The 20,831-nt window shown below is 37.8% G+C and overlaps 1 protein-coding gene across 1 annotated transcript in view; it reads right to left on the bottom strand.

Moving 5' to 3' along the window:
• CCDC171 (coiled-coil domain containing 171) overlaps positions 1-19,155 on the bottom strand; it is a gene marked incomplete at both ends in the record, with an annotated part of 66,885 nt that extends 47,730 nt beyond the window's left edge. Inside the window, 3 exons of the mRNA XM_010287060.1 lie at positions 10,707-10,853; positions 15,892-16,073; positions 18,981-19,155. Coding sequence (XP_010285362.1) covers positions 10,707-10,853; positions 15,892-16,073; positions 18,981-19,155 — 504 coding nt within the window. The remainder of the gene's footprint in view (positions 1-10,706; positions 10,854-15,891; positions 16,074-18,980) is intronic.
• Positions 19,156-20,831: the final 1,676 nt, after the last annotated feature.

Genomic DNA, 20,831 nt, shown 5'->3' with positions numbered 1-20,831 from the left:
CCCTACAACAAAAGTCTCTAAACTCTGTAATGTTTAAAAGCTCTTACCTAGTATTTTTTTTTACTGCTGTGTTGCTTGATCTGTAATTATTCTGCTTTGGTTTCGTCTAACAATTATCAGGATGTTCATGACCTCTTTTAACAAATATCCTGACTTCTTTCCTAGAATCATGGAATAGTTTTGGTTGGAAGGGAACTTTTAAGGTCACATAGTCCAACCCCACTGCAATGAGCAGGACATCTTCAACTAGACCAGGTTGCTCAGAGCCCTATCCAACCTGACCTGGCATGTCTCCAGGGATGGGACATCTACCACCTCTCTGGGCAACCTATGCCAGTGTTTCACAATCCTCATCGTAAAAAATTTCTTTCTTCTATCTAGTCTAAATCTACCCTTTTTCAGTTTAAAACCATTACCCCTTGTCCTACCACAATTTAGTCACTTACTACATCTCATTACAGAGAAGAACACCTGTACGCGCATACATTTTTTAAGCAAAAGGGGATTCTCTGAATTAAACTGTTGCATCTGTTATCCATTCTTACAATATTTAGAAAGGCAGAAAAATGTTAGGAATCTACTTGGAAATTTGGATTGCCTACATAAAGTTCAAGAAATAGTCTATATTTTCACTAAACTTTTTTTCTTTTTTCAAGTGATACAAGCTTAAAATAATTTCTTTCAAGTTACCACAAACACAAAAGCAATCACCAGATACATTAAGTCTAGATAAAGGCCTGGATACAGAACTTAATCTGGAAAAATACTTTTACCAAAAGCAGTAACTAAAGATCTGGTATAATGGAAATCCACATGCAATTTTCACTACACTCTTTTCTATCAAGAAAATCTTTTCACTTTGACTGATAACTGACTTGAAAAGAAAAATTCATCCCCAAATGCCTCCTGGCTTCAAGTTAAATCCAGTAGGTCAAGAAAAATGATTTAATATTAAAAAGTCATCTAACATAAGCACATTTAAGGTTACATAAATACAATCAAAGTTATTGATTTTGGAAACGTAAAACAAAGTAGCAAGTATGTAAGACTGCATCTTGGTTCTGAACATTTAAAAAAAAAAAAGAGAGAAACAGATGTTAAAATAAATGCTCTTGGCAATAAATTTAAACTTTGTATAATCCCACATACACACAAAAGGAAAGTCTTTTGAAACTGATGTCTATGGAAGGCCTACTAAAGAGAAAAGCAGTAACAGCACAGAGCTTACCAAACATACTCCACAGCAAGGTCTGTCAAAATGCTTAAACTTTGCCTCTTCCCAGAAGTTCTATATACTTAACATACTTAATTAACAAAATTTCCCAAATCCTGCACAAACATTCCCACTGTATTCTCAAAAATTTAGATTGATTTAGACTCTTAGACTTTAGGATTTAGACTCTTAACGGTATTATTCCTTCCAAACATCAGCTCCCTTTGCCCTTAATGGAGATTTAGCAAAGTACCTCCTGCTTCAGTTTGGAAGGACTCCTTAGCATCCTCCAACAGATCAACATCTGTCAACAGGATGGTTTTACATAACAATACTGCCAGCCTAGTTAGTAGCCAGTGAACAATAAATACAAGTGATGTGGATTTCATTTATTTTTGAGTAACATTTTAAAAAGTCAGCCTGAAAATAATACTATTTTAAGTTTGAGGAGAATAATGAAGGAAACAGTGAGGAAGGTACCTATCACAACATTCAGAGTGGGAAACATGATTTTTAAAAATAAAATTAAGAAATAGAAACTTCACTGAGAGTATTTCATTGCATACCCTGAAAAGCAAACATGCTTTTCTGTCTATGGCTGGTTTGCTCAAGTGTCTAGTCTCATAGAAAACGCTGAAATGGAAAAAGAAAAAAAAGTGATTCTGCACGTAAAGTTCTTAGGCATAACTTAGGAATTCACAAGCTCTGTACTGCATTTGACTTCTAGGTCTTATTTTATTTCCTGAGCACCAGTCCAAAGTAGAACTGTGCCTTCACCTCAGCGTCCCTTCAGCTGAAACAAGAGATGCAAGACACTATCAAAAAACCTGGTTAACTTATCCTCTCAAATGGAGCCCCCCTAGAATTGTTATGAATGAGGGCAACTGCAAGAATGAAAAACTGGAGCAATCACATGCTCCCAAACAGAGCATATAGGTATCAGTCCTTGGTATAGTTCTTTAAAAGTAGAGTCTATCTGCTTGAGCCAACATGACGGATACTGACTGCAAGGACAAGAGACATGGTCCAAAGGAAACAGAAACTCACAGAAATATAGAAACTTCAGTCCTAAGAACATCCTGGGACAGTGAGGGAAAGGAGGCAAGAGCAGACAGACACCTGTAAGAAGTGCCAACGTATCACTCTTGCTGTCTGAAATAAGAGCAGTTCTATTTAAAAACAAGCATATTTGCAGGTGGTTCATTTGCTTGAGTTGTCACAAGTCACTGAAGAATTAACTTGTAGAATTAGCATGCCTATAAAAAGAAAAGCACTGGGAAAACTAGTGTTTCAGCTGCAGAGATTCCTGATAGTCTCTGGAATGTGAGAAACAGCTTCCTAATTGCAAGCGGGACAGTGTGCCTAGCCTACTGTAAAAAAGGTATGAACCCTAGGCACTAACCAAAGAAGAGCTAGATGTACCTGACAGATATCCCATGGAAAGTATTCAAAGAGATTCAAGACCGTACACACAAGGAAATTAAATTAGAAACGAGAAATCAAAATATCTGTTTGACATGTAAGTATCATCTTACAGACCATAACCCCATATGAATGTGTGAAAAAATTGACTTGTTCAAAACTGGGTTTTTTCCACAAGGGTGGGAATCTCAATGTCCTATTCTTGCTTTTAAAGCTCATAATCTTCTAGAGTTTGAGTCTTTAAAGCTTTGCCTCATACCAGTAGTTTGTTAGAATTTTGATTTTTAAAACCTTGTTTAAATTAGTTCACTGGGCCTTCAGAAAACAAAGACCTAGGGAGAGAAATAAAATGTATTTTCATTCATGACAAGTCACTCTCGGGGACCTGACAGGAACTGCCACTAATTTCTTGTATTGCTAGAAGCCAACGATGAAGCATGAACTATGTTCTCCTTGAAAGTCTCAGAAGATTACTCAGGTATACCTTAATCTTAGCTTACCATTTTAAGCAGCTGTCTCACCCAGAAGAGATTCAGATGCTTAAAACGGCTTGCAGAAAAATTATGTATGTAAATTGAGAAAGTCATGCAGATGCTGTCTGTGTCTGGTGGAGCAATGAATGTTCTTTTTCCTGTGTTCTATGATTTGATTGCTTAAGTTTATGGTTCACCATACATCTACCAAATTTAAACAGTCAGATGCCAGCAGATCAGTGGCAAATTAATGGGAAAATGAAAACTTCATGAGAGATATCAAACCAGCCATTAGCACATAAGCCTTGCTAAGCAATACAGAGTTATTAAATACAAAGAAATTCAGATTTGCTTAGACTGCTCGTAGGAAAAGAATCTTGGAATTGATGTTTATCTAGGTGCATATCAGCCATAAAAGTTGCACCTGGATTCCAAGCTGAGCTTGAAGTTTTATTTGGGAAGAACACAGATGAAAAAAATCACCATATAGAAAATCTTTTCTATTTTGCTAGGAAAGGTTCAAACAGGCTCTGCTGATACTTATATGCACTTCACAGTGAGAAGCTGCACACTCTACAAATGAGAATGATCCATTATGCACTCTGTGAGGAAAAGAAAGAAATGTCAGGCCCAAGTCTAACCTGTAACACCATACTAACAATTCTAAAAAGACAAACAGGATGAGGAGTTCTGTGTTCCTGTCTGACAAACAGAAAGACACTAGTACCAACATCATGTTAGCCAGGCAAATGTCTTTGAATCAGACAAAAGGTAAGAATCAGTACCATTACTGAACCATACGTGTATGAAAACTTTACACAATGCCTGTCTAAAAGAAGCAGCTGTGTGAAAACAAGTTACAGAGGCAGGTTGCAGACCACAGACATCCAAACCACAGTCTCTCAACTAGGAGTCAAATGAGACTACTTTCTGGTTTAGCTTGGAAGTCTCTTGTCAGGTCCAAGTCACAGAGACAGACAGATCTCAAGGATGGATCCAAAAGTGGGTTCCCCACTGGTTCCAAAGTGTTTGCTTATCCAACATGAAAAACACTGGTTATTCAACAAGATTCAGTCACTCATTACTTCCATGTGCACCGAACAGGATATATGAAGGCAGACATCTGAAGTAAGATGCGACACACAAACTCATGGAATCTCTGAAGTTTCCTTAGATATTCAAGCCAAGACAATTTCAGTCTTAAAGAACAAAGATAGCTGGGATCTGTTTCCATGATAGCACAAACAGAATCATGACTTTTGAGAAACAGCAAATAAAAATGACTTAGAAAACTTCAATGCCAACCTTAGTGCTTGTGGGCAACCATGCTGTATGTGTACTCTAATCCCTTAAGGTTGAGTCACTTTTTCCAGTGTCCTGTTGCACATCAATGCTAATCTGGTTTCTAGGAGACATCTTCTGCATGCTAACAGTTTGCAATACCGTTTTCCAAACTGGTCTTTGTGGCATCCACTTTTCCCAGCCCCTCACACTTGCTCTAAGTACTGCAATATTTGTTAATACCAGGGCACTCGGTACTGAAAGAGTAATTCAGTATGCTACATTTGTGCAATACCACAGCCACGAAAATGTAATCATTTGACATTTGCATTTACATCAAAATACCCTTTATCAGATAAGCAACAAAGAAAACAATAGGAAAAAGAGAAAAGTACATTTACAACAGTTGCTAAGTTTAGATACAGTAATAGAAGTAGTCTTTCCCTTCTCTGCTTCTATTTAGACAACTTCTGCAAGATTTTTCAGTTTCATTTTACTAACAAGTTGTCAGGATACTTACACTTCCCAATGGCTGAGGTCCAATACCTGCATGAAATGCTCAGACAAAATAAACTTTTAAGTGAAGAGGACACACATGTACCTCATACCTGGATCATCATTCACCGACTCTGTCTGTGTACTTCCATATTCAGATTAAGATCTTACTTCTTCCTATTTAAAAGTATTTCCCTATGACTCATAACTCAAATTAGGAGGTCAGATCTAAACACATCCTTGGAAGATGTGCTGACCACTTCCACCTAGTGTTAGAAATGCTGATGACTCTTGATCATGGTAAGGTGGAGCCATCTCCTGTCTGGATAATAAACAGCCTTTTTGTAACTATAAAGTTACTTAACTACAAATAATTCTTAACCACTGAAGCAAATGTTCTTTCAGCCTGACAGAGTACGGTCAACCCTCACTTACAAACATTTCCAGTATATGAAGTCTAGGATAACACGTCTCATTGACAGAGGAGCCGTACTTGACCTGCACAATACCAGATAAAAACCTACTCTGGCATGGGGGTTACAAGACAAGCTATATGCTTGGCTTTAGGTTAAAAAAAAAAAAAAAAAGTAAAACAACTAGGACTGCTAAACTGATATCACTTGGATGCCTTTGGATAAAGTCCAAGTCCATTCCAGTCTGCAACAGAGTTGCAGCTGGTGAACCCATCTGAATTGCTCTCCCCTTCTACAGCACCTTGAAAGGAAAAACATGTCCGTTTTGGTTCTCATGCTCAGCAGCTGGTAAACCCCTTAACTGTACATGAACTGACACTGTTACTTTATACATGCACGGAATTAATATGCAACTTCTTACTAACTCCCGGTGAGGGCTACATAAGACAGTATTCAAACAACTTCAGTCTGATAGTAAGGTAAGAGTGAACAGCCTTCGAACAGGACTGGAATAATATGATGACATAGCAGATGATAAAGAGGAAGCTCCTCTCAGAGACAAAGTCCATTATGTCAGTGAGCTTGTCACTGGAGAAACGTGAATTTTGGAGTCACCACAGAGACACCATTACAAAAACTGCAGTGCTTAGAGGATATACAAGACCGTGACAGTAGCTAGAATTCCGAGATGCCAGTTGTGCATTGTAGAGACGCTAGAAAGCAGAGCATTAAGTAGGGGTAAGCCATCAAGAAGTGTGTAGTCACAGAAGACAAACAGTAGTTAAAAGTTTAATCAGTAGCACCGTTAACTGGCTGAGGAATGTGTCCTCTCTCACACTACTTGGAGCTTTTTCAAGTCTTTCTTATGAGCAGTATAACTTACCTAACACTGCAGTTCATAGTGAAATTAGGAACAAGGAATAAAAGACAGCCAGTCCCCAGGTTTGTGGCATTTTGTTTTGGTTTTAGCTGGGACCTAAATTTCATGTTTCAGTGACTTGGATACACTAAGAAAATTAATACATCCACAGCCTTAAACTATTGCATGTACATATACCTTCTGCAAATACAGAGCTGGACCATCACTGAAGTATCCTGTGCAGCCACCTCCCCACCACAGTAGCATTACCAAGCTAATACAAGATGACACATTTAGCAGGACATAAAAAGGTCAATATACTTACAGGGAGGCAAGTGGGAAAGGCAACATGAAAGCTAAGGGAATGGTCTTCAAATGTCTCAAAGTCTCAGAAATACGGCAACAGAGTCAGTCTCAGAAATAGGGACCCAGTTATGGGACATTTTTCAGGCCTCATGAGAAAGGCTTAAATACTTTGAGAGACCTTGAGCTCCAGCTTACTAAGAGTTGGCAGCCTCAAACACATGAACAATAGAAAATCACTACATTTCTGTGAACAAGACAAAGATTTTCAATCTATGAACTAATAATTCTGTTTCTCATGGTAAAATCCACATTCCCCTTTCCTCCACTGTTTGTCAAACAGCTTTCCCACACAGCTTTTTGGCAGCTAGACACATCACAAGAAACAGTATTTTTATATACAAATTGCCCTATATTTCCCAAGAAATCATCTTTCCAAAGCAATGGAGCTAAAGGCTAAAAGAAAACACACTAGTTCTAGGAAACTGATTACCATAAACAGTAGTATCTTGATGAGTTCAAAACGAACACATCAAGAATTTGATTGACTACTCAATCATAGGCAAAAGAGGCATAATGATAATAGGGTTTCCAATCTACATTTTTCTGGTACACTATGTGTTCCACTTCAGGAGGACTCCATGCCCCTGCAGTGGTACACCACATCGGTATCACTGCAAACCAGAAAGCTAGTAGGTTAGACACTGTACCAACAGCTAGCTTTCAACTGAAGAGTCCACAAAAACTTGCTGTTACTCTTTCTCTTCATTTCTAATTCCAGAAACTAGAAGCATCCTCTTTTAGGCCATGTTCAGAATAATACTGAAGGACAAAACCACACTAATATTTTTAAAGGGGGGGAGGGCAGACTTTTTTCACCTTCCTTTATAATATTGTCTATTAGCTATAACTCTTCATAAGGGTGCTATCATACAAAAAGATTCTAAATTTACCATTTCCTATCATTACTGAAACACAAATAATTTTCCCATGGACTTCTCCTTTATGTCCAGCAGAGGGTAGTAAAGGAACAGCTTTGTGAACTCCAAAAAAAGTTCATTCTCATTGCATATCAAGTAGTGTATAACAGAAGGTTATAAGATTGCCTTTTAATTAGACTTACACTACTCTTCACACAAATCACCTTAAGAAGTTCAGTGCTATTATCAAGAACTTAAGTACAATTTTCTATACAATTTTCTAACCAAATGCCCATTAACACAAGGTACTCTGTATGAAAATTGAAATAAGACATGTCTCCTGTGTCCATCTTCCCACAAAAAAAACAAATTTCAAGCTATAAGCTAAAAATTCCATGAAGAGAGATAAAGAAATATAGAGCTATTTTATGATTACCATCCTGTCGCAGTTTACTACTTTAAGGCTACTATATCTGAATGGAAATCCATCTCAAATACTGACATCATAGGCAAAATAAGAGTTGTATTTAACCACAGCTGGAAGTACAGAACTGGTTATCAGAACATACTTCTAACATGGGTAATGCTTATTCCCATAAATTGGGAATTAACAGCTAGAACACCACAGAACTATGCGAGAGCAATACCAGATGGGAAGAAACACAAGGAGACTTTGGCATATTGGCACATAGCAAAAACTACTGCCTAGGCTTTACTGCCCTTTGTGAATGACTCTTCCACAATGTATGGGAAGAATTTGGCAGCTGAGAATGTGATCCACAGAAGCTAGCATGCTAGTGAGGCAGCTCTTATGGCAGAGAGGAGGAAATTCTACTGACAGCAATGTGTTTAAATCCTAACAACCTCCCAGCTTCGCAGAAGCACTTCTTTCTACTTGTGAATGCAGCATGCCCTTTTAAATGGGCATAGTCCTTTCTTCCAAACACAATTAGAAAGGAATATTGTGCTTATTTCCTCTCCTTTATGCAACAAGTCTGTCCTTGAACACTTCCCTATTTCCCTCCCTCACAGCCTTCAAGACCAAAGTTCCAATAACTGAGCTACAGAGGCGGAAAACAGCTTATCTGGTCCCTTTACTCGAGGTCTTTCCACTCTGTTTCAGCATGAAGGACAGATAGTACCTCTGCCTAACTGAGCTCCAGAAGGTAAGACAGGGAGAGGAATGACAAACGTATAAATAAAAGACAGGTTGAAATTAGATTTCAAACTCTGTTAATACTAAACTGTTCCTGAGTATATAATTTTCTGGGGAGTGGATTATGGTTTAGTGAGCAACTTAAAATAGATTTTGTTAACCTGAATTTTGAACTTTAGAACCCCTGCAGCCTTTCAGGACTGTAGAAAAGGCAGAACAAATTTTGCTCCACAAACAGCGATGCAGAGTACTGGTAACTTATAGGACACAGATGATGCTCACAGATGATGCTGTCGTCACAAACTCTGGAGTTTTAAGTCCACCCTCCAGTATGAAGCCTACAGTAATCAACATAGACAGCTTAAAATGTCTAGTGCTAGAATAAAGGTATTTTCAGAAATGCTCATCAGTCATCTCTCTTTGACCTTAAGAATAGAATGGGTAAGTTATTACGGTAGGCCCTTTCAAGACATTTACATACATACAATTTACTTTTGAGATGATAAAGTGAGCTGCAAGCTGACTAAAGCATATGCATTGCAGGCCATCATGGACCTTTTTTTTTAAATTCACAGGGACTTGTGCTAATTTGCTTAAACTTTCAAATGCAAGAGGTCTCATCACATCTTTCCTTAATTTATAGCTTAAATAGCTATACTTAGAACAAGTACCATAAGACTGATTTTTCTGTAATCTATGTTGTTTTCTCACGACACTATTAAGAAATTCAGTAAGTTAAAAGAATTTAATAAAAATTAAGCAGCAATTAAAGTATCTTTGAGAATTGTGGTAAATAGACAGCATTCCCCGATAAAACCATCTCCAGGGCATAGCAGTTACACTTTTTCAAGGAACTAAGTGCTTCCTTTTCAAATTTACAGATGGTGATCCCAACCAAAATATTTAGAAAGATAAATAATTTCCTGCTTGCTCCTCTTCCTTTTAGCTCATGATTCCTATGTTAATATATCAAGAGCCATGGAGTCACAAAAAAAGCCCTTGTTCAAGAACTTGGAAGAAAAAATCTTTGTTTTTAAAAGGTCTGTTGGAACTTCACTGTACACAGCACTTTCCAACTGAAGATAATTCTGCCTAGGCCAGTATGTGCAGCTCACAGTACCTGACAATAGATTTCCTGTAGATCTCTTTGAGGGCACAAAGTCTACGTTGTTGGTCAATAAGTCAGTGTTTTTAGTTGATGAGCTTTGATCTTCCCTGTAGGAATTTTCTTTTGTACTTCATCTTTAATGCAGCACTCTACCTACCTAGCAATCAATGCTTTAAACTTTTAAATTCTTTTGCCTTTAAGGGAAAAATAACAGAGAACAAACACAGCTGAAAACTGTATGTCACTTATTCCTTTAAGTGCTCGCAGTATCCTGCAAGTGCCAGTTCTTTAAAATTTGTTGCAGAAAATATTTAACATGTCTTCGGTAGAAAACTTACATGAGGCTAAAGAATCATCTGGTCACTATGCTTTTCTGCAGTAACAAATACTCTACCAAGAAAGTCTTGGTCCAGACTGGCACAGTATGTACAGATAACATAGTTACTACAAGTCTATCAGTGGACAGACAAAATGTTGAAACTCAGGAGAGAACTAGCCGTTTAGTAAAAGGAGCACATTTGCAAGATATTAGTCTTAAAAACTTGAGACTTCTCAGCAATGGGCATCGCACAACAGACAGGCAAACTAAAACTACCTGTAGCTTTTAAGTCTAAATAGGAAGAAGTTGCCATAACGCCACTGGGATCTTCCAGTGCTATGGAAGATATTGTGCTACCTACCTAGCACAACATCTGCTGACTTACTTAGGTTCTCCATTGCAAATTCACTAATTCTCAAAATCGGTTCTTAAGCCAAAAAGATAGGAAGATAGACAAATTAAGAGATTATGGAAAATGTACAGAATTCCTAAAGTGAAGTTAACCTGGTTTTCAGGCTTACATAAACCTTTCCCCATCTGCTGTTCAAACACCAGTCTAAAGTCAGGCACACAGTGTAAGTGGCACTCAGCTGTTCAGCCTTTTCTGCAAAACAGATGTTCAACATTTTGTTAATCCAGTACATAGAATTCACAGTGTAAGTGGGAGGTTCCATCCCTCAAGAATGAAATTGCTTAGCGTGTCAGCACTTGTTCAGACTAATAGCAACAGCCAAAAAGCCTTACTTCAAGTTCTTTTTTAAGTCGCTCCTCTCGTTCAGCGCTGTATTCAAGCTCATTGGCCTGGCGCCTCAGCTGCTCAGTACAGCCATTGTGTTCCACTTCCACATCTCTCATTTTCTTGCGTATATTTTGCAGTGCATTATTCTGCTCCTAGAAAAAATAAAGCATTAAGAGATACTTTTACTAAGATAAAGTATTATAGTAAAGAGTTCAAAAGATGAATACTTTGTGAATGGAGACTGCATTAGAACAGGTTATTAAAATCTAACATGTTAGAACATGTCAACAGAACCATTTGCCCAATAGCAGACATGCTCTTCATTGACCACTAAGTAAAATGCATTGCTTCAAAAATCACTATGAACATGACTTTCTGCAGTAATACCAAAATCAGAGCCAGCTCACCACAGAAAATCTTACTCTCTAAGGAGTACAAGGTTGCTCTTCCAATCTCTTCTCTCTCCCAGATCAGTGGCAATGATGGAGAGAGAAATGGTTAAGTGCATTTGACGAAATGATACATAGGGACAAAAATTCTCTTTTGTTCTGGTTATAACTGTTAGAACTTGAAATCAAACCAGACATTTTTTAGAAATAATTACTCCCATAGACTAAATAATCTTCATTTCTGCTATTCTGAGAAAGACTGTCTTCTGTCTAGAAACTGAATTACTTTAGAAAATTACCTACATGAACTACAAAATCCTCAGTAGAATAAAATAACCCAGCTGTTCCCCACTTCAATTTCTGTGTTCAGAAGTTGAACGAAAGCTACAGGCTGGGATAATTACTAACACTACTGGGCTCAGCAGCTCTGCAGGGTCACTGTTACAAAATCCACATTCACACCGCATCAGACTCAGAGGAAAGTAGCCAAATAATGAACCCCCAGTAGTCTAGCGTAATACTTAAGCAAGAGATCCCAGAAGTCTCAAAAAGAACAGCTTTGGTCTAGTGGACAGGAATAAGCTTTTCCGTAACTAGCATCAGAAACAAGCTATAAATCCAGTGATTTAGTTGGAGGACCTTTGGAGACCCAATTTGTTAAAATTACTTTCTGTGCAAAACACGGAAAGATTACAGTAAGTCCTCCTGTTCATTTACTCCTTTCAATATCAGGGCAAGAGAGTTTTTGTGAAAATAAACCAGTTGGCCTCCAAAATCTGGTATTACCCTTACATCACATAATTTTGTTCCTAGAAATCACTAATCATAAGACAACTGCAGAGCCGGGAGGAGGAGGAGGAGAAAATGAATTATTCATATAGAATGATTCTTGGGAAGACTGCAGTCTGACAGAACCATGTTTGTACATGAAGATCAAAGAAATACAAGGCTTTTCCAAAGTTTGGAAAAGATTTTTATGATCTCCTCCAGACTGAAGGTAGAAAGTTTTGGCCACTCAAACATGACAATAAGGGAATCATCAGTCTTCTGCAGTGCTAAGTGCTACTAATTAGTAACTGAAAAAATTACGTTTATTCTCCCCTCTTTTTTCATGCACAGGCACTATGGTATAATTTTTTGGCATCTTCTAAAAAGATAAGAAGGAGCATGCATGTGAAACACACATGAAAGAAAAAAAATGGAACCTCAGTAAATCAAAATATTGCAAATATTTTTACAAATAAATGCAAAATATTGCAAAAATAGTATACCTGGGTATGGAATAAATTTAAGCCAATCCCCTAACTTCGCCTTTAATGTCAAGCCAATGCACAGGTTTCTTCCCATCAGCATCCTAAAAAAAACCCTTTTAATCATTTTTATAGAAATATACAACTACTCCCATTCTCTCCCCACTGGAAAGATACAGAGATATTTATCTCTTCAGGTATATCTTCCAGACATTAACAAAAGTGAGCGGGAAAAATGCACATGAAATACGTCATACATAGTTTGCTGCAAAATACTACATCAAGACGTAAAAACATTTTATACCGGAAATGTAGTTAACATTAATCATTGACAAATGATTGACATGAATACATCAAGCTTCTTATACAAGTCAATATGAGTTGTAGGATTTCAGAATCTTAAAGAAGTCTCTGAACTTTTCAGACTTGGTATGAAACTGTGCAAGACTATCCCAGCAGTTACCTGCACTTAGAAGGATCAACAAGAAACATATTTCACCATGTTAAAAAAAAAAAAATATATATATATACATACATATACACCTGCATGTCATACACACACTTAGTGTGTATATATATCTGCTTTTTCATTAAAAACATGGCCGATTTTTTTTAAACAAGTGTGTATAAACAACACAATTTCACAAGTAGTCTAAGGAAAAACAGAGTGCTTCTGTGAAGGAATATCATATTCTGAGTAACCACAAGGTGATGCTATTGCACTTACTATTGAACTCTAACATCTTTTATTATGAAGTGGATGGCACGCTAAGCACACCCAACAGAGCGCACTACAAACCTGTTAGAAAGCAGAGAGGATTACTTTCCCTCTGTATCTTACACATACATTTCAATAGGTTAAGCTGACTTCATTTCCGTGCCTACCTCAGCACTTTTATAGCCAAATTCAGTGAAGTGCAGCTTTTGCAACCAGGATTTGCATACATGCTTAGAATCTCATTTCTTGTGTATGTATTAAGACCAAAATTAAATCCACTTTATCTAGCTTTCATTTCATAACTCAGAATAACTATAAAAGTATTTAAAACAGGCCTGTAAATACACAATGCAAAAGACTGGAACACTTGTGAAGTTGTAATTTGTAAACTCAGATCCTTCTGACATTTATCTGCCAAGTTAAAATCAATTAAGCTTTCAAGCAACAACTAAGGCTGTCGAGTCCATATTTAACATTTATTTATGTATTTTTAATTTGCTGGTATTATATAACTATACATAAAACCTGTAACTAGGGCATTGGGCAGGGGAACAGCTGCAAAAGCGAAGGGGGAAAATAGAATATTTTTACTACTGAAAGCAGGTTAGGAGTTGACAGGAGGTTAGGAGTTGACAGGTGGTGGTGAATCACATTTACCTTAGCAGTTAACCATTTTCTAGCTTTAATACATCTACCAAGAAAACACCTGCCTCTGCAGATCACCTTTACTTTTGAATATACATCCACTGACAAAGACGCTGCTCCTTTTGATCTGAGGCCAAACATCACTTGAGAGAGTGTACCTCCCCAACATTGCTCTTTTTATACAGTATTAAATAAACTCACTGAATGTGGCTTCTACAAAACACTGCATAGAAGACAAGTCCATTCCAAAGCCTCCTCAACCTAACTCAGCCTATTGTTAGCCAGAACTCAGAGCCTACATGGCAACTTAAAAAAAGTACAGTGTATCTATGTAACTGGTTTCTTCATAGCCTGTACCTAATGGTACTTTTTTTAAGCATCAACTTTGAATGAAAACGGAATCATGTTTCTGTTGGTTTGAGAAGGACCTTAGGTTATCACCTGTCAATCAACTCATCAGTTTTTCTCTGAAATGTTCTCTTCCCGTGGCTTTCTCTTTTTTTTAACCATTTATGGTTCTCCTAACTGTTCCTTCAAAACACCATTCAACATATCCACAAAATTACTAGGGTGAGCGGAGAGGCAGGAACTTCCTTTTTGTCCTTCATTCAGAGAAAAGCCAGTTCAGTGGGATCCTTCTCCACCATCAGGGCTCCTGGTCATTAAGATAACAAGACAACAAACTCCTTTTGCCACCCATACACAGAAACACTACATATCTGCATACTACTCGATTTCTACGTCAGGCCTCATTATTGCACCTTTCTTTCCAGATCTTACCTTCAAACAAACAGCTGAAGTCAGTAGACAGTACTTTTGGAATACATATAATGAAGGGATTCTCTCTGCCCTGATTTTTTTAAGAGCTGCTCCTGCAGGTTCTGTGTAGAATGGGACCAACAGAACCATAACATAGTACAACAGGTAGGTTTGCTGTCAGAACTTGGCTATCAAACTGCCAAGGATTGTTTTGTGTCATTTGGGAAGACTGTCTGGCAATGTCCCAGGCTTGGAGCTGACCAAGCAGGAAGAAAGCAGGCCTAATTTTCTACTGCTTAACTTAGGCCCAGACCAACTGGGACAAGTCTGCCACATCTTAAAGGGAGCTATAAAAGAAGAAAATAGGAATATTAAAAAAGTCTCACCTAATAAAAGGAAGTGAATCGCTTAGTAGCAATCTGTTCTTTGCGTATGTCATGCATATGAGTAAATGACTATCAGCCTTAACAGACCCGCTGCACTATACTTCTTTAAAAGCATCAAGGATAACTATAGTTGAATACATTCTTGATTTTCCTCAGATGCTATTATTACAGTGCTAACATATAAGGTAATTCCATTAAAGAGAGTGAAATTATAGTTGTGTAATTAGTTGTGTCCCTGTGGAGCAGATAAAAGTCGACTATGTTAACTCAGCACTTCCACACCATACTACTAGATTTCTTTGAAACATAATTCAGTTTTGAATAGCTTGACTGTACTAAAAAGTGTAAAAAAGAGGGTTTTTTTTTTACACATTTAACATCTAAGGCATTTATGCATACTAGTGCAACTCAACTTTGAAAAGTACTTTTTTCATGAAATACAATGAAATTAACATCTAAACAATAAAACCACATAGTCTAAAACAGATTATAAGGTCATCTCTTAGGATTAAACAATTCTTTTTCAAACCAAACAGCAGAATTTCCACCAATTTTTCATATGTAGTATGGAGTGAGTAATGTACAAATGCAGATCTGGAAATCCCACCATCATTGTTTGGGTTCCCTGACAATACATAGTGTCCATATTATAGAAATGATTTTCATGTTCACAGGCTATTAGATGTCAGACTGGGGGAGGTAAGAGGGAAATGGAGTCAGAAGCTAGGTGTTGGGTGTCACTGATTTCACTAACTCAGCTTTGCATGACACTGCAAATGGGCCTCACTACCATTGTGCACTGGTAACTTGATTTAGGTGTTTACCATGAATATCAGCCACAACACATTCCATCAAAGCAAAAAAGTCTGTGACACATTACATGTAACTTTATAAAGCTATATTCTTCAGAAATATTCTGCAGCATTTAACCATTTAACAGATTTTTCCCTAAACCAGAAAAAACCCAACCTACCACACACTGCACCACAAAAAAAGTTCCAGCCATCATCTCATACAACTTGCCAAGTAGTAATACGTCATACCTGCAAAACACTTTCTAGTTTGTTTTTTTCCTTAAGAAGCAATTCGTATTCACCACTGCAAGTTCTGCGGACATCATCCTTCTCACTTGCAAGCCTTTGCTGTTGTTCTTTCCACTTCTGCTGAGCAATATGAAACGTTTTCTCAGTCTCTGCCACTTTCTGCTGAAGTTTTTCATTCAACACTATTGTTTACAGAAAAAGAGAAAGAAAGATGACAAGTTGCACTGCAAAGCATGTTCAGAAAAAATGTGTAATGATCATAGAATCATAGATTGTGATATTCTGTGGAACATTGGAACATTAACACTTCCAGCACAGGAGAGCATCACCTTCACTACAAAGAAACAATCAAATTTGTGATCCTATAGCATCTTTCACCCAAGGACACAGTAATGCTTTAGAGACTTAAACACTTCTCTTCTTAGAAAAGAATAAAAACTCAAGATAAGTGAGGTATCTATAGCATGGAGGACTTTATTTCAGATTTCTACAACATTTGGCCTGCTTATTTCCAAATGTCTATTTGATATATAGATACTAGTTTGTATCTATTATTTTTGAGCTCATTTTAAGTGACAGTAACAGCAGGCACCTGCCCCATGAAAGTGACTATAGGAAAACCTAAGGCAGGTTGGGTTAGCGAACAAAGGCTTAGCTTTTCCAAGAAAACTTACTGCAGCTCAAGAGATGTAAATCTTGAACACATCAAATGCCCTGAGATAGGAGAATGTTGTACATACTCTTCTGTGAAAGCTTAAACACCATGGCAGCCTTCGTTATCTATGCTTATTTAAGTAGTTTGACCAGGAACTTTATTTTACAAACTGATTTTCAGATGAAAGTAGTTTGAATCAGCTTTTCATTTTGCTCAGTACAGGTAGATACACTGGTATTTAAGTGATCGCCATTTTCTAAGATTTTTATTTCAAATTCACCAGTACTCTGAAATTTCTTCCCAGTCAGAGAAGGATAACATGAACAGAAGCAGCACATGAAGACAATATAGAGAATCAGTGGACACAATGATGGGAAAGGACTGTCAGACAGCAGGAAGCCAAGCCTCACTGAGAACAGCATAAAAACAATTTGGAGGAAATACTGAAGAGGACAAGCCACAAATGAGGCCTTCTGTCCAAGGACCTAAGATGGGGTCACACCCAAGCACCATATGAGGCGAGGAAGACTCCAGGTGTCCAGGGAAAACAAGCGGTAAGTTATAAACTGCAAAAGAATTGAGTTGCAAATGCAACACCACGATGATTGTACTTCTTTGGAACCTGTCACAGAAAAAAAAAACAGCTTGAGGAATTTCAACTACTGTAATTTACTGTCAGTTAACAGACTTCTAATTACTGATTCTGGTACTGAAAGAAACTAACACACACATTTAGGAAAACATCCCTTGCCTCTGCAAAACCTCTCCGACTCCCTTCTTGTTCTCCAGTCTCCTCACCACGTTAGCCTAGTCCCTTCAGGGAGGTGACAGGCAGCACAGCAGGCTGGGGTAACTGTGCTGTGGTTCCTCCATCAGCAACAGTGCCTTTTGAGTCCTGCCTCTTGGTGCCTGCATGGGAGATCACTACTTTGTCCCCAGCCCCTGCTCAGGCTGCCGCTCTGCTCCTGTCTCTCCTGCTGTTTATCCTCTTCTTTATCTCTTCCTCTCAGCATTTAACCACCCTTTCTGAAACACATTTTGGCAGAGGCACCATGCATTCTCTGGTGGGGATTTTGGCATGCAGTGGTGCGTGGGTTTGCACGTTGTGGAGCTAGCCAGGACCAGCTCCGAGCAGACCCAGATGGCTTTTTTCCCCCACAAGTTGCCCTGCAGACCTGCACCCACCACCACCACCTGCCAGCTGTGCCCCATGCAGCAACCAACGAGTTTTCTAAATCATAAAGTGAATCACAAGATGAGATGTAAAGTATTTTAAAATACACACACACACTAACCACTTCTAAACTGGAAAGCAAACTAGAAGTATAACAACCATGCACATAAAGAAGCACAGCTTTTCTTTAAGTGAGAAACTGGCAGTTCAAATCTTCAGCTTGCAATCCCAGGGGAATTTCCAAAGGGTAAAGAATGCCCTTTCCAGTTTGCAATCCGTAAGATTTTTTTTTTGTGTGTGTGTCCTCCAAAGGAGTGAAAAGTTCAGCTTTCTAATTATCTTAAAAACACCTGGTACTTTAAGTATTTGCAAGTTTCCAAGTCTCCTTCCATTCTTGGAAGGATAAAATCTCTATGAGGAACGCTCTAAACTCTTCAAGGAGTATCAAAGGTTCAGCAAACTCACAAATGCATCTCCTTTACTAGATTAAAAAGGTATTATACTTACATAGGTAATTTAAAATGCACCTCACTTACTTGTAAGAATGAGAAATATCTCTCTGTTGAGGAGGATCAAGGAAATCTGAGTTTCTGAATACAAAACTAGTAGGAAAAAAATGTCTAGGTAAAAACCTTCCCTTCCACATACTACTGTCATAACATACATGTTCCATTACCTATAAAAAGAGAAACAAGGCTGATGAGAAGAAAAAAAAAACTGACACAAGCAATGAAAAGCTTGAAACCTTTGAAAGGGAGAGAGGAAGGGGGGGGGCGCAGGCAAGACAGAGAAAGGGGGAAGCGAGAGAGAGAAGCAAGCAATATGATGAGAACATCTGGAAAAAAGTTGTTGGAAGTAGTGCAAACAAATGAACAGGAATAAACTTTTTCTTTTCTTTTTTGCCCCTGAAATGGAAAAGGAAGAACTGCTGGACATAGTGACAACCAGGATGTGGAGACAGCCACCATGATTACAATTCAGTACAAGGACAGCAGTGAAAGAGGGAACAACGGAAGGTAAAGGGCAAGAGGAAAAGGGGCCAATAGGTTTAGCAGGTTAGTTTTAATTCACACATGAAAGAGCAAGAGTTTTGTATTCGTATGAATTTACAAAAGCAGATGGATGAGAGATGGGAAAGATAAAAGAGATCCAAAAATCCAGCAATAACGAGAAAATGTAATTAAGTCACTGCTGCTCATTTGTCTTCCTGACTTGAAACTGACTTAGCCTTTGTTCCGTGTTTGCTTTTTTGAAACGTACCTTGCAGTTCCACAAGTTTGCTTTTTGCATCACTTAACTCCTCTTCTGCAGCATTCTTTTTCAGACGAGCATCTTTTCTGGCAATTGCCAATTCATACTCCAGGCTTTGTCGAACAACCTCTCCTTTCTCCATTTCTGACCGTAATTTCACTATCTGGCTTTCATAGCTGGACAGCTAGAAAATAAATTTGTTTCAAAAAACTGGCAACAATGCTCTTTTGAAAAAATGCAACATGTTACAGAAACACACCTACAGAGTATTTTTAAAGACATTTTGTATTGCATTTACGGCTGCCTTCTTATTCCACTTGAATTTGAAATATAGTCTTGCAAGTGCACATCTATGCAGATTTTAAGTACTTCAACTGTTTTTTATGCAAACTGTTCCTATTCCTAGATGAATGTCATGTACCTTAAACATACCCCTCCATTTTTCCAAAAATAAACTACCTTAAGAAAATAAAAGTCATAATACTGTCATCGTCCTGCACCTCAAAGGAAAAAATGCAGCAACAGAAACATTATAGTCCTTAGGCAATTTTCTGGTAACTTTCTCTAAATTTAACACTTAGAAAAACAGCCATGTTGGAATGCTACGCTATCAGTCATCTAGTAACCCACACGTACACATTTGAACAAAAAATTCAGTCCAATAATGTTCAGTAGTCAAACAGAATACTACTACATTTAACAGACAAAAAAACTATGAATGGAAAATGCTTCAAAAAGTGATTTTATCCAGATTAAGAAGCACAGTCCAGTCATTTCTGCCTGGGTCCAGAAAATCAGGTTCAAGCTATTTCAACACAAGAAGGTGGAAAGTAAATATGTATTTCTTCAAAACATCTACAGAGTAGCCACTTCACTTCAATTACATTGCATGTAGGTAACTTGAACGTTTCCATATATGTAACTATACAATAAATTAATAGGGCGGAAAAAAAAAAAAAAACCACAGTCTCTCAAGAAGTTCATCTACTTAAAATGCAACCTGACTTTGTGGTGCTAACCACAACAGCAAAATGGTGCAGAAGACCCTTGCGCACCCCCAGCTTTCAAACTGTCAATTAACATGTGGTTTGGTTTTGGTTTTTGTTGGGTTTGTTTTTTTTTTTTAAATCGAGGTAATTCCAGGGATCCATTTTATAGAACCACCTCACAGTTGATGGGGCAATGGGAAAATAACGAATTAACTGCAGCACAAGAGCAAGACCTTGGAATCTCTTAATTTGGGCACACAGCCCAATAACATATGAAACAGCAAACTTGGTTTATTGGTGGGATTTAGCCCAAAACAGATGAATAAGCAGCCACATCAACTGCTTCTAGCAAACCACTAAGAGCAGAATTGTTACCCATAGTAGTAATAATACTTCTGCACCAGCACAGTTTAAACCAGGACATCAGCTGTCAGATCACTGGCATTAGCAAGTGCAGGAAGTGTTCCTAGCAGCAACAAATCCAAAGCTGATTATGACTTGCTGTACTCAGTGCCCGCCTCTCCTTATGTGGGAGTGCAAAAGCTGATACTCAAGCTAAAGAAAAGATTAAGGTTGGGGTTTTTTCTTAATCCTACTTCATTTCAATAGTAGTTTGCTACAACAGCATCAGGGAAATCTTTGTAATGCAGGTAAATTATTTCCCTGAGGAATGAATAAAGTTCTCATTAACACGTACGAAGTTATTGGACATTATATGTTTTTACAGTTCTTGAAAACTACAAATTTGCACAAAGCTGAGACACTGCAAACAATACTGTAAACACACACACAGAAGAATACTGTACTAGGTTTTTTGAGTTGCAAATTGTTTATGAGTTGCAAATTATTTCTGCAGAATTAAAATGATACC

Source organism: Phaethon lepturus, unplaced genomic scaffold, assembly GCF_000687285.1.
Source record: "Phaethon lepturus isolate BGI_N335 unplaced genomic scaffold, ASM68728v1 scaffold41945, whole genome shotgun sequence".
Classification (NCBI taxonomy): Eukaryota; Metazoa; Chordata; class Aves; order Phaethontiformes; family Phaethontidae; genus Phaethon; species Phaethon lepturus.
The sequence above is the reverse complement of the archived record's forward strand: the minus strand, read 5'-3'. Positions and strand labels throughout refer to the sequence as shown.